Source organism: Culex pipiens, chromosome 1 (genome assembly GCF_016801865.2).
Source record: "Culex pipiens pallens isolate TS chromosome 1, TS_CPP_V2, whole genome shotgun sequence".
Classification (NCBI taxonomy): Eukaryota; Metazoa; Arthropoda; class Insecta; order Diptera; family Culicidae; genus Culex; species Culex pipiens.
Window position 1 is genome coordinate 16,399,450 of NC_068937.1, and position 14,436 is coordinate 16,413,885.

A 14,436-nucleotide genomic window follows, 5' to 3' on the forward strand; every position below is an offset into this window, starting at 1 on the left:
CAGAGGCAGAGCCTTCTATGATGGGAGGGTTGCCAGCTGAGATGAACAAGTAGACGAGGTTGTTTCCCATGACTTGTCTGTATTAAAATTGAGGTTAGTTCAGTTAAATAAAGTTTCATACAAATTCAGCGGCGTTTTGTCATAGAAAACGTTTAAAATTCCAACAAAAATACAGTCCCCAACATTAAACCCTAAAACTCAACCAAAACGAGCAACACTGCATGCGTACGGTTGTGTTGATACATCCAGCACACACTCACACTTAATGAAAGAGCGCAGAGATGGCACACTTACACGGGCAACTCGCACGTTGAATCATTTTGGCTGGCTTCTTTATGTTGCTGCTGAAATCATGAATGAATGTGTGCTTCACTGGTGTGATCCTGCGTGTTAGTGTGCAATGTTTTGGTTATCGCGAAGGCGAACTGTCAAGACGGGATGAGTCATCTTCCCAAATTTGCTCGTGCGCAGGGATGTCAATGGAATTTTGTTTGAAAATTTGGTCAAGATATTTAAATTTTCTGGAAAATTAAAAAAAAAATCTGAAATAAATACAAGATTCCAAATAAATTGTAAGATAACATAAGTTAGTTTGACAACATGCACCATCAGGTTTTACGCCGACTCGATTTGGAGATTTTATTGGCGTGCCCAAGGGGGTTGACACTCAATCATTCTGGAATAATTCCAGTTTAATTCCAGAATAATTGGAATGATGAGAATGTTTTGCTCTATTATATGAGTTTTTCAGATTAGCGTGTAAACGTCATCACATCAAAACAAAACAACATGTTTTCATCCAATGTTTTTATACACGTTTTCGTTCTGGCATCATTTGCGGCAAGCAAAAGTCCCTGCGGATATATCCCAACCATCCCAACGAGGCACCCGGAAGTGGACCTTGTCCGAGACCTTGTCGAATTTACTGGTGGAAGAGGACGTTTAAAAAATAAGCCAGTGACGAGCTGGGTGGAGGAGTTTTAAACAGCAATCCAACCATCATCGCGGCCACCTCCATTTCGACTATCGTCTCCACCAGCAGATTGCCGTGGCGGAAGATTGTCTCGTGGTGAACCAATCCGGCGAGAACTCCCTCGACCTGAGTTGGTCGTATCCCGGGATTTCGAAACGGTAACCGGGGAGATGCGTCCACTGTCTCCGGTGGGGAAGCTCCACTGACCAACGGTGGAAATTACCCAGGTCAGGATGGCAGTGTCACCGGCAAGGAGGAGATGATACGCGGAACACGATTCCGGTCGAGCTGGTCAATCTTTACAAGGTTTACACCGAACGTGTCAAAGGCGGTTTCGATCCTAGGGTAAAGCCGGAGAGCATCGACAAGTTGATCACGGTTCGAAGAATCGTTACCCGTAGCACCGAGGTGAGGCCCATGATGCCGGTGGCCAGTTATACATTTGGCCGTTGTGATGCCGATATGTACAAAAGGTGAGATGGGTGAGCTTCTTGCCAACGATCGATTGTCCTGCGGAGGATTTCCGGGTGCACACATCCGGTGACCGTTTGTACCTGCAGACGCGAAGATTATGAATTTCAAAGAGATAAAGATCCAGGAGCACAGCGATCATGTTCTCGTGGGACACATTCCGCGCTCGGTGACCGTTATGTGTCACGGTAATCGACCCGGAGATCACGTCGTTATTAGCGGAATCCTTTGCCGATTCATCAAAGTGGTTTCAAGGCCATGGTTTCGGAACTGAGAGAAGAAGACTTTCCTGGAAGCAAACCGGATCGGCTGTCTGAACAACTCCGCGGATGGCGTGACAAGCAACAAACTGACTCTGACCAAGGTACTTTCACACGCGAATTGCCAGAGATTCGCCCTTGCCCGGCTCCGTCTGGCCGACGAGGTTGACAAGGATGACGTGAAGGAGGTCCTTCGTCTGCTGCAAATGTCCAAGACCAAACTGAACTAAACCGAGCAGAAGACCACTCAGTAAGTTACTTTTTATAAATGACTCAAATTACGACCTACTAACAAATCATTCTTTATTTACAGCGTCCAAACACGTCGGACAAGGTCTTCGTGCTGGTGCGGGAGTTGGCCGGGGCAAACAAGACGGTCAAGATTTCGGACGTGATGAAGCGCTGCACGACCAAGGCTACAGGTCGGCAAGTCGGGCCAGAATTTAGGAATACGAATCCAGAAAGGAAAAGATAAGAAATAAGAAAGCCAACAATCTAATACTGGTTCCAAAATAAAAAGAATGTAAAATATTTCAGCGTGACGGGGAGGGTGTGTAATCGTCATCCTCGACCGAAATGTAAACCACCTTGGAAATGTTCCGTCCGCTCGCAGGGAAGCTTGTCTTCGCCGGCGACGCTGCACTAACCAAGAACAAGTCAACCTTGCTGGTCGATGCCCTACGACCTCCGCGACTCCCTCTTCCCCGACCCGTAATGCTAGAATCGACCACCGCTCTCGATCCCCTTCCTCCGCGACTTCCCCGACCTCCTCGAGTCGTCATCGGCGCTGGTGGCACCGCCTTTGAGCTTGACGTGGAGTTGTTGCGGGATTTTGTGTTTAAGCCAATGTCGTCGTCATCGTAATCAAGGAACCGCGCGGTGGATTTGGATCTCCGCGTTTTTGAATGCGAGAGTGCAACATTTTGAGTATGTCATTGTAGGTTGTAGGTTCCTTCTCGTAAAACCCAGCCAGCACCTCGTCAATGTTGTCCTCGTTGATGGCGTCGGCGACCGCGTCCAGGTGAGTCATCCCTTGCCTTTCGTAGAACATGATAATAAGCTCCGCCGCGTCGTCGTCCTCGTAGTCGACTATCCTGCGGGTCAGCTCAGTCATACTGTTCGCCGATAGCACCTCTAGCTGCTTGTCCGGATCTACCTCCTTGAACCGATGGACGACCTCTTCCGCGCACTTTCCCTTCGCCCTCTCAATCATTTCTTCGACCTTCTCCGCCGCGAAGTTTTGCACCTTCTGTTGAACGTCTCCCTCGTCCAGCTGCAATTCGTCCGCGATCTACACCAAATTGACCGTTTCAAACACAAACGGACGAACCGTCTGCAGCTTGATCGGGTTCATCCGGAACAGACTTTTGTGAATACTCAAAATGCCACAGCGCTTGTCGAAGGACTCGCCCTCCGCTAGGGAAGTGGCCTCTTCCGTGCTCGTTACCCCAGATGGCCAGGACCAGGAAACCTGTCAACGATTTCTCCGGCAGGTAGTTCTTCGGCCCCCGATCGGCCAGGTTCTGGTGCAGCACCATAAAATATTGAACCAACCGCCTTCTCCAGAAACACTTTGACCAGTGTCAGTCGGGCATCGCTGATGTAGTTCAAAGATATCATTCCGATTTCATTCTGGAATCAACGGAATGATGGAACCTCGAATCTTAGGTTGCCAGCCGATCATTCTGAATTGCATTGCATTTTTTTGCATTAAAATGAAAAAAAGTGATCAGAAATGGTTTTTAATCTTGTTTTTTTACCATTGTACATAAATATTGACATAGGGCTTTAGTACCCAATTATGGAATTCCCAAATTATAAAATCTGAAATCATTGAAAAAATTAGACATCAACACTTCTGAATTCTTCTTCATTTTTTAAGCTTAAAATTCAAACATTCTAAAATTTCAAAACTGTAGGTGTCCTAAAATTCTAAAAGTATTAATTTAAAAAAAATAAAATTCTCAAATTTTAAAATAATAAAATTTTTAAATCCAAAACTTCGAAATTCGAAAATTCTAAAAACTCTTAAAATTATTTAAGTTTAAAATTTAAAAATTCTAAAACTTCAAAATTCTACTATTTTAAATTCCAAAATCAAAAATCTCAAAATTCATCAAAAAACCATTAAAATTTGTAAATCATAAAATAACAATGCAAACATTCTAGAAATACAAAACTCTAAATTTTACCCCTCTTTAATTGGGTCCTAAAATGAAGCTTAGATTGCTGATATTATTGTTTACAGCGATAAAACTTATTTTTCTGAGTACAATGACCCTTTGTACGACCACAAAGAGTTTAAAATGGATTTTTAAATCAATTTTGAAAAATTAATCTCGCGGTCCTTCTTGACAGAAAAGCTCCTACACTCAACCCCCGGTGGTTGGTCACTTTTTCGTTTGACACTTTTTTAGTTTGTACCCCGTTGGTTGGTCAAAGTCAAACTAAAAAGTGACGAACTGTCACTTTTTACACGGCGCTCACGCACACTACCAAAATAAACGTTTAGTAGTGTGTGTGAACTCCGTGTAAAAGGGGTGTCAAACTAAAAAGTGACCCCGTTCGTTTGACAACAGTTGGTGTCAAACCATCGGGGTTTGAGTGTACTTGACAGCTCGTTCCAAGGGGACCATAGTTAATCCATCGAAAAAATGTTGTCTTGTCAAAAAAAATTTTTGCATTAAAATGAAAAAAAGTGATCAGAAATGGTTTTTAATCGTGTTTTTTAACGTTGTACATAAAAATTGACATAGGGCTTTAGTACCCAATTCTTAATTTTTTTTAAATCTCGAATTCAAATGATCAGAATTTCAAAATAATAAATCATAAATTTTTATTAAGGTTAAAATCATTTTGAAAATCTAAATTTCCAAAATTCTAAAAATCATAAATTTTAAAATTGGAAATCTTAATTCTTCAAATAAAAAAAATCCAAAGTTCTTACATTCGAATGATTCGAATTCATTAATTCTGAAATGGTCCCGTAAACATATGAAGCACAAAAGCTTATAAGACCTTTAAAAAAACTCTTGAATTACAAAATTCCACAACTTTAACCCTGTCAATTTATACATTCGACAAAAAATATAGAATTGGGTCCTAAAATGAAGCTTAGATTGCTGATATTATTGTTTACAGCGATAAAGCTTATTTTTCTGAGTACAATGACTTAGACAATGACCCATTGCACGACCACAAAGAGTTAAAAATGGATGTTTGAATCAATTTTGAAAAATTAACCCCGCAGTCCTTCTTGACAGAAAAGCTCCTATGTACTTGACAGCTCTTTCCAAGGGGACCATAGTTGATCCGTCGAAAAAATGTTGTCTTGACAAAAAAAAATTTTGCGTTAAAATGAAAAAAAGTGATCAGAAATGGTTTTTAATCGTGTTTTTTACCGTTGTACATAAAAAATTACATAGGTCTTAAGTACCCAATTAGAAAAAAAATCTAAAAATCAAATATTCGAAAATTCTTGAATTTAAAATGAAAATCTTCAGCACAGATCATATTTTTTAAAATTGGGGACTAAAGCCCTATGTCAATTTTTATGTACAACGGTATAAAACACGATTAAAAACCATTTCTGATCACTTTTTTTCATTTTAATGCAAAATTTTTTTTTGACAAGACAACATTTTTTCGATGGATCAACTATGGTCCCCTTGGAACGAGCTGTCAAGTAGGAACTTTTCTGTCAAGAAGGACCGCGAGGTTAATTTTTCAAAATTGATTTAAAAATCCATTTTAAACTCTTTGTGGTCGTACAAAGGTTCATTGTACTCAGAAAAATAAGCTTTATCGCTGTAAACAATAATATCAGCAATCTAAGCTTCATTTTAGGACCCAATTCAGGAATTATAAAATTCCAAAAAATTTATTATTTGGGATATTTAAATTTAAATTCTAATAAAAATTGTAAAAAGTAAAAAAAATGACAACAATCGATGTCAAAGTACCAAAGAGTCAGGGTATTCTATTGCGGAGACACACACGCTAGTTTGAAACTGTTCTAAAGTGGTCGAAAGCAACAAAGCTCAGTCGAGACATGCACCATACAAGGCGAGCGGGGGGGGAGAATAGAGACCCTGTTCTAGAAATCAGGACACGCAGAAAAAGAAGGCATATTTGAATCAACAAAACGTTTTGTTGATTTGAAAATCATATTTTTGTTGAATCAACGCTGAACGTCAAAGCAGCTTTTTCAAAACAACAAAAGACTTTTAGGACATGGGACATTTATGCGAACATGGGCAGTTTAGTACCCAATTAAAGCGGTATACGCACTTCGGAAGGAACCGGTCAAGAAAAAATTCAAATGGGCAGCAGCGGCAGCGAAAACAAGATAGAGAAGGTGAAGAAAAGCCCCAAGAAATCATTGCATCTCCTTTGTTCTGCTGTGCGTTAAGCTGTTTCTTGACCCCTTTCCTTCCGATCTGCATACTAGCCTTAAAGCTAAGAACAAGATTGTCCGTTCGACGCAGTGTGAACGCAGAACGCTGTGCCAGTTCGATTTTTCCATCAACTGTCAGTCGAACAATCTGCAGGGGTTGCTTTGTTCAATGGTCGATGACTGGCAGGCTATGATGACAGGCGCAAAATTTTGCGTTTGCGTTCAGGCCTGAAGCTAAGAATAAGATTGTCCGTCAGGCCTGAACGCAAACGCAAAATTTTGCGCCTGCCATAGCCTGCCAGTCATCGACCATTGAACAAAGCAACCCCTGCAGATTGTTCGACTGACAGTTGATGGAAAAATCGAACTGGCACAGCGTTCTGCGTTCACACTGCGTCGAACGGACAATCTTATTCTTAGCTTAAATCTTAATTAATGGAATTCAAATTAGCGAATCGTTCCTGTACTTCAGTTTAGCTGGTTCCTTTTATCTGGATTGGCAGCACTGCTGTCAAAATTTGCTTGGAGCTCAAAACAAAACAAAAGTTTGTTTACAAGCCGCACTGAAAATTTTTTTTTGCACAACAGCATCGCTTTCCGCAATGAAAAGTGAGTTTTTCTTAATTTTTTCTAATGAAAACCCTAATTAATTCAAGCTTTATCCAGCCACCCAGAACGACGACGACAGCAACGAGGCACCGTACGTGGTGGAAAAGGTGCTCGACCGGCGCATCACGGCCGCCGGCAAGATCGAGTACTACCTCAAGTGGAAGGGCTACTCGGAGGCGGACAACACCTGGGAGCCGGACGAGAACCTGGACTGCCCGGAGCTGATCGCCAAGTACGAGGAGGCGCGTCGGATGAAGGAGTTCAAGGAGGCGAAGAAGAAGGCCGGCAAGAAGAAGCTCGAGGAGATTACGAAGCCGCGGGGGTACGAGCGGGAGTTGCCACTGGCGCGGATTGTCGGGGCGACCGACTGCGGCGGGGAGTTGATGTTTCTCGTTCAGTGGAGCGGCACGGACGAGATGGACATTTTGGCGGCGGCCACGGTTAACGAGCGCGATCCGGCGACGGTGATTGCGTATTACGAGGCCAAGAGTAAGGTCGTGGAGAAGGCGAAGGAACGGGCCAAGTTTGCCGCTTACGAGGAGGAACGGCCGGATGTGGCGAGTGGGAATGATGGGGAGGGAGGCGTTGAGGTTGATGGGGGAGGAGGTGGCGGGATGGAGACCATTTCTGGCACGGAGATTCCCAGCGGAACGCTGGAAGCCATGATGGAGGATTGAAGAAAGGTATATTTTAGATTTTTAAGATTCTATTTTACCCACTTTTTGCTAAGGACTAGAATTACACCAACACGATCACTCTATTTTGTCGCTATCGATTAAGATCTTGCCGAAAGCCCCCGTCCGGAAGGACTTGATCATGTGCCTCGCGGCCAGCGTCACGTCCGGTCGGACCACGATACTGCCGTCAAAGTTTCGCACCTTGAGCGTTCGATTGAGATGTTGCGCGCCCGAAACCAGCACTTCCGCTATCGAGTCCGTTGGTTCCTGCAGTCCCATCATCTCAACGTACCGGAAGTTGTTCCGCTTGTTCAGCAAATACAGCAGATAATCCGCAATCAGTTCCTCCCCGACCAGGTGGTCCTGCAGGCAGGACACCAACGCCAACCGAAGTCCCGTCTCGGTATCCGCGATGTTCGGCTTCAAAATGCCCGGCGTGTCCAACAGATAAACCAGCGGATCTTCGCAGATCTTGATCTTGTGCAGCACACTGCGCGTAATACCAGCCACGGCGCCAACCTGTGACGCGCCCTTCCGATTCAGGTGACGATTCCGGAGCACATTAATCAGCGACGACTTCCCAACATTCGGCACGCCAATGATCATGATGCAGTACTCCTTCTGATCAGTCCGGTTAAACCGATTCGACCCCAGTATCAAATCCTGAGCCAGCGGCATCACCTTCCGAATCCCGTCACAGCTTTGATCCTTACAGTTCGTGAACAGAACGTGCCGCGCCTCCGAATCTTCCCCCCGCAACCGGTCCAAAATCGCCCGCTGTGACCGCCGCTCGATCGTGTCCTTTTTGTTCAGCACCAGCACGTGCGGCTTGACGCCACTGATTGTGTACCGGAACTCGGAGTTGCGCCCCGACAGCGGTATCCGGGCGTCGTGCACCTCGATCACGCAGTCAACCTGTTTGAGCTTCTGCTGCATCTGCTTTATGCCCTTGCCCATGTGGCCCGGGAACCAGTTTAGCAGCTCCCGGTTCACCACCGGAAAGGACGCGCGGAAGCGGTTCATTGTGGTTGATTTGGAACGATTTTTGGGAAGATTTGGGGACAGTGACCGCGATTCAGCACAGGTTCGTTCGGTTCGGCCGGCAACGATGTTTTGAGCTGGGATGGTACTGAACTACAAAATGAATTGAAATGAGTAGTGCAAGGGAATGATGGAAAGAGAGGTATCACAAATCCGTATAAATAATTTCAAGATTTTGCAGGTGTAAACCGAAAACGCGATCCAAAATTAAAGTGGACGAATAAGGCTTTTAACTGCTTATTTAATTGTCGGTGTACAGGACGCCGCACTGTTTAATTATTTTCTAACGTACATTCAATTTTGCAGTCCAAACCCAGTCATTGAATTGGAAAAATAAAATTCTTTTTCAAATTTTCTTTTCTTGATTTGTGTGCACCTACGTCGAAGACCAAGATTGTTTACTTTTTGCTCTTTGGTCTGACAGTCTTGGTCTGACAGATTTGGTCTGACAGCTTTATCATGGATTTTGGTCTGGTCTAGGCGAGGGATAGGACACAGCACCTTCCTGCAAAATCCATGATAAAGCTGTCAGACCAAATCTGTCAGACCAAGACTGTCAGACCAAAGAGCAAAAAGTAAACAATCTTGGTCTTCGACGTAGGTGCACACAAATCAAGAAAAGAAAATTTGAAAAAGAATTTTATTTTTCCAATTCAATGACTGGGTTTGGACTGCAAAATTGAATGTACGTTAGAAAATAATTAAACAGTGCGGCGTCCTGTACACCGACAATTAAATAAGCAGTTAAAAGCCTTATTCGTCCACTTTAATTTTGGATCGCGTTTTCGGTTTACACCTGCAAAATCTTGAAATTATTTATACGGATTTGTGATACCTCTCTTTCCATCATTCCCTTGGGATTTTGGTCTGGTCTAGGCGAGGGATAGGACACAGCACCTTCCTGGAGTAGTGTGGATTTTGAGTGCAGTAAAATCAAAACAAGAACCGGGTTGCCATTTGCCACACTAACCATAAATTACACAGTTTGAACACAGACAAACAGACGTGACTCTCCATACAAATATTTTTTGAAATTCATCGTCCTTCATCAAACCACCAAATCACGGCGACGCCAGCGCTGCCTGGTGAGCTTATGCCGAAGCGCAGCCCAAACATACCAATACAAACCCATTACTGTCATGTGTCATGTCAGTGGATGCGTGAGACAATCAAGCCTTAACGATTGTAAACATCAACAGCTGATTTAAATAATGTTGTTGTTGCTTATCGTCAGTAGTTACTCGATGAAATAAAAATAAAAATTAACACCGACGGCCGAAGATGACGGCCAAACCATGCGGCAGCATCAGCAACGACGCACCACAATCGCAACGACAGAGACCAAACCACTGGTCCTCCCCGTTGCTCCCAAAAACATCCGCGTTTCGTTTCGAAACATCCGCGGGAAACGTGTTCACGGCGAACAACTGTGGATGAAGATTGAGTGGCGCTCACGATCGACGCAACATCACCAAAAGGACGACCAGCAGCAGCAATCTGAGCAGCAATCCATGAAGGATAAGCAGGTTGCTCCAAGGTTGCTCCGAAGGAGATGACTTCACCACAGAATCTGGCTTCCTCCGCAGTAGCGGACGCCTCATCAGCAGCCTCGGCAGCGGCAGGCCTACCGGGTTAATAGTGGGGTAAAGGGTATGTCCTCGCTAGTCAGCCGCTCATCTGACCCTGGTCGAAACTGCCCCAATCTTGTCCCGCAAAGCCTGGATTATGGATCACCGTTAGATTTCCTGAATTCTATCATATTTTGTTTTGTTTTCATTTGCTGCCACGTGCTCACGCTCAACTTTACAACAACAAAAACACATTACACACACTGAGGAAAGACGGGCGAGCTGTCACGACAGCAGCGCCATCAACGCCGGGTGAGTGGATGCCGAAGCTAAATTGCATTTGAAATAACCGTTTTGGCTCGGTTATTGAAGGACGATGGTTCCGAACTCGAGTGTCCCGTCTGTTTGTCTGTGGTTTGAATTTCGTACCCATTTTTCAGTTCAACTTAAATTACACGTAAAATCCTGATAACACAGATCTGTGACAAAAATTACTCAGATTGGTGAAAAAAAAAATAACTCAGATTGGTGAACATTTTCTAAAGGCCAATAAAGTCAAGAAATTACTTTACGAACAGCAGAACAAAGGAGATAGAACGATTTCTTGGGGTTTTCTTCACCCTCTCTGGCTTGCTTTCGCTGCTGCTGCTGCTGCCCATTTGAAATGTTTCTTGACCGGTTCCTTCCGAAGTGCATATATACCCTGTTTGAAAAATGTCGCACGTCGTACGAGTTGTCGCACGGTTTTGATTTTACCGTTTCGATATCGATTGGTCGAAAGGACAACAAACGCACGACAAACACTCGACATGCGCGACATTGTTTTTTCCATCGATTTTCCTTAATTTCGACGTCACGATTTTCGTCGACGCAAACAGTTTGACAGTTCTCTTCAGCTGATCTTGTTTGGACTTGATTTCAACCAAATTGAACCAGTTGTCGTTGCTGTTGGGCTACTGGAGGATTTTGACCGATTGACAGGTAAGTTGTGTTACTTTTCCGGAAAGTTTCGGCTGGAGTGGCGAACGGCCAAATCATAGTCTTATGTTCTGGTTTCCAGATTTCGGTTGTCGTGGCTGTGAAGGACGAAGACGGTGGGCCATGTTCCGGTATCGGAAGGAATCGGTCTGCGATTGAGAAAGCGGATTGGTGTTTTGCTTTCCGCGGAAGTTGCATTCCCAAAGGAGAAGGAGTTTCCGAGTGTTGAATGTGTCGGAAACAGAAGGAGGGAGACGGAACATTGAAGCTCGGGAGTCAATCACTGTTCCGCTTGAATAAAAAGGTGGAGGAGGACGAAATAATAAACTCGCGCGACGTTTCTAAACAGCCAGAATTTGTTAATGGAACCGGTGAGTAGTGTTTTGGATGAGGTGTATTGGGAGTGCGTTTGTATGACGCAAAACAAAACATAAACATAAAACTAATAATTCGACGAAGAAAAATATTCAATTTGAAATTGCACAATTTTGAATTTAAGATTTTTTCATTTAATAATTCTTAAAATTTCAAAATTCTTAACTTAACTTCTGAAATCCTAATTTCAAAAATTCTAAAAAGATTAAGTTTTTTTAAAGTTTGGAGGGTAAATGATGTATTTAAAATTTTAAAATCCAAACATAAATAAATATATAACTCTTTCGTTCTGAAATAAAAAACTAAAAATTCTTAAAATTCCAAAATTCTTAACTTCTGAAATCCTAAATTAAAAAAAAATCGAAGGTTCTAAAATTCCTAAAACTATCAATCTAAAATTCCATAATTTTTTATTTTTAATTCAAAAAAAATATAAAAATTTGAAGTTAAAAAATTCCAACATTCTTAAATTTTTAAATTTACACAATTCCTTGCTTCTTTTAAAATTCTTCAAATTGCATAATTTAAAAAAAAAAAACATTGAATCTTGAAATGAAAAAATTCAAGGCTATTTATAATCTTGAGAATTTGAAAAAAATTAATGTGCCTAGTTTTAATAAAATTCTCAAGATAACATATATTCTGGCATTAAAAAAATGCTAAAACTCTAGGCTACTAACATAAACATAAACTACAAACATAATAAAATTCTTAAATTCCTACATTCATAGATTCTAAAATTGTGAAATTTTTGGCTTTAGGCCGATGCAAATATTTAAAAAAGTTTTTGTCCCTCGGCCCTGGCCGAGGTCAAGGGGGGGGGGGGGGGGGGGCAAAAAAAAAAAAAAAAAAATAAAAATTTAAATAACATGCCATAGTCTTCACATTTAAATGAAAAAAGTGTTTTAAAATGCATTTTACACTAGTTCAGTTGTTTTGCAATCATTAGGTTTCAAAAAATCTAAGATCTGACAAAAACAAAAATTGTATCGAAAAAAAAAGATTTTGCATCGAAAATTTTCAAAAAATATTAAGATTTTTTAATAAACCCAAACATGCTAAAAATGATTTTAAACGCAGGAGAATGTATTTTAATTTGATTTCAGTTGGTTGCACTTGAATGTTCATTGAAATTTTGAAGTTTATTGTAAAAATATTTTTTTTGCCCCCTGATTTTTCGGGCCAATTTTGAAGGGGGGGGGGGGTGACAAAAACTTTTAAAAATATTTGTACCAGCCTTACAGAACTCTTAAAATCTAGTATTTGAAAATCCTAAAAACAAGTGCTTACATTCTGATATTCTGGAAAATTGTATTTTAATTCTTCAAGTTTTAATATTCCAAATAATTTAGAAGTTTTAAAATTCCTGAAAGTCTTAATACTTTCAAAATTCTTCGTTTTAATATTTTAATATTATAACATTTTTAAAATTTCTGATTCCTGATATCTTGAGGTTTGTAATTCTAAAAAATACAATCATAAACTAAATAATAAGTTTTTAAAATTATCTATTTTTATGTTTTACAATTTTGTGATTTCAACTATTTTGGTTTTTTTTATAAATATTATTTATGAACTTTGATATTAACTTTGAAAAATATTTGCAACGGCATTTTGAAAATATTTATTTTTGTCATTGGATACATCAGAACCTCACTGCTACCCACAATAAAACCAAACATAACATGTTTAATTTTTTTAAACCCAACAATTCTAATGAAAGTCAGCTTTGAAATTTCAAAACAAAAAAAAATAAAAAATTTGAAATGCAAAATATTTATAAAACACGTCATGTCTTAATATTTTTAAATTCTTGAATCCTGCATTTTTTTTTAAATTATTTTATTCGTTCCAGCTCTGTACAAACAGTTTCCAGAGTGCTTTTTGCTGGACGTGGACCAGCAAGAGGAAAAGGACAATGAAAATGCGTTGGTGGTGTTGGACTTCTAGCGGAATCTCAAAAGTGCAATTATCAAAACTCAGTCTTCTTCCTGGAGATACTTTCGGCCGAGAACATCCACCGGGTGAAGGCGATCGAGGTGGACAAACTTCCCACGGGGCAGCACTCGAACATTGGAAGGGTAGACAAGCAGAACCTTTCCAAAAGTGGTTGGCCATCGTCGGACCAAAAGGAGTCGGTTTGTATTTCCTTCTTGTGCAACGGCCAATCCCGTCACTAAGCGAAATTAAGAAAAGTATGGCTGCAGTGATAGTGAATATTTCAAAAACAAAGTGCCAGGCCAGTGCAAACTAATACAAATGAATAAAAATAATGAAAAACATAAACAAAGTGAATTTTATTTTGAAAATAAACTCAAAATACCAAAATGACAGCACACGACAAAGGCACGACATCCTAAATAACAAAACCGTGCGACGTCGGTCGAATGTCGTACGACAATGTCGAACAATTTCGATTATCGATCGTACGACAAATACGACATTTTGGTGCAAAAACGTCTGACATCCGTGCGAAAGTCGCGCGACATTGTCGTGCGACGTCGTACGATTGCACGGACGACAAACGACGGACGTCCGACGGACTTTTCAGTCAGGGATATACCGACTGATCTAAATCGCCTGAAAACCTGATCGTGAATCAGAATACGGTCACTAGAGTGGTTTAAAGTTGACATTTGCCGAATAAGGCTTTCTAGGCCCAGTGAAAAAAATATAATTTAACTCAAAAATGACGAACTCATCGTCACAGTGTCCTGATGCAAACAATGATCGAGCTGTAGCTGTCACAGCCCTGCGAAGTATGTTGGCTGACATATCGGGCAGTCAGCCAAATAAACCAGCTAGAAGTCGCTTGACAAAAAAAATTGCTAGAAAGAGATAGGAAACCTGATGCAAACAAACGTCCAGCTGTCATGTAAACATACTTTGAATGTGTTGGTAAATTTCTGACTAGAAAGCCTTATTATGCCTTTTTTACCACACGGTTGTTTATTTTCAAATTTTGACAGCAAATGCGTTTCAGGTTTCATAAACATGGCCGTCGTGACAGAGGGCTGTCAAAATACGAGCGCTACCTGTCAAAGCCTTTTGCGCCACAGGCTAATAGACACGCTAACGACAAACCATC

At 41.4% G+C, this 14,436-nt stretch overlaps 3 protein-coding genes and 1 pseudogene across 3 annotated transcripts; 2 read left to right on the forward strand and 2 right to left on the reverse strand.

Annotated features, from left to right (window-relative positions):
* Positions 1 to 657: 657 nt before the first annotated feature.
* On the reverse strand, positions 658 to 3,324 carry LOC120431147 (double-strand break repair protein MRE11-like; annotated as a pseudogene).
* Positions 1,545 to 2,179, forward strand: LOC128092770 (DNA replication licensing factor Mcm7-like). Its single transcript, XM_052707355.1, has 3 exons — positions 1,545 to 1,688; positions 1,833 to 1,892; positions 2,018 to 2,179. The coding sequence occupies exons 1-3, from the start codon at positions 1,545 to 1,547 to the stop codon at positions 2,177 to 2,179; spliced, it is 366 nt and encodes a 121-aa protein (XP_052563315.1).
* A 3,254-nt stretch (positions 3,325 to 6,578) lies between the features above and the next one.
* On the forward strand, positions 6,579 to 7,469 carry LOC120431153 (chromobox protein homolog 3). The gene is made up of 2 exons (XM_039596293.2): positions 6,579 to 6,709; positions 6,767 to 7,469. Exons 1-2 carry the CDS (start codon positions 6,703 to 6,705, stop codon positions 7,384 to 7,386), a joined length of 627 nt encoding a protein of 208 aa, XP_039452227.1. The 5' UTR covers positions 6,579 to 6,702; the 3' UTR covers positions 7,387 to 7,469.
* LOC120431152 (mitochondrial GTPase 1) lies at positions 7,443 to 8,521 on the reverse strand. The gene has a single exon (XM_039596292.2). The coding sequence runs from the start codon at positions 8,407 to 8,409 to the stop codon at positions 7,462 to 7,464; it is 948 nt and encodes a 315-aa protein (XP_039452226.1). The 5' UTR covers positions 8,410 to 8,521; the 3' UTR covers positions 7,443 to 7,461.
* Positions 8,522 to 14,436: the final 5,915 nt, after the last annotated feature.

Excerpts from the sequence above, each read along its gene's own strand:
- LOC128092770 (XM_052707355.1), top strand. The coding sequence starts at position 1,545 with ATGAATTTCAAAGAGATAAAGATCCAGGAGCACAGCGATCATGTTCTC. Across the intron at positions 1,689-1,832 it reads TCCTTTGCCGATTCATCAAA|AGATTCGCCCTTGCCCGGCT; the intron begins GTGGTTTCAAGG and ends GCGAATTGCCAG. Across the intron at positions 1,893-2,017 it reads ACAAGGATGACGTGAAGGAG|CGTCCAAACACGTCGGACAA; the intron begins GTCCTTCGTCTG and ends CTTTATTTACAG.
- LOC120431152 (XM_039596292.2), bottom strand. The coding sequence starts at position 8,409 with ATGAACCGCTTCCGCGCGTCCTTTCCGGTGGTGAACCGGGAGCTGCTA.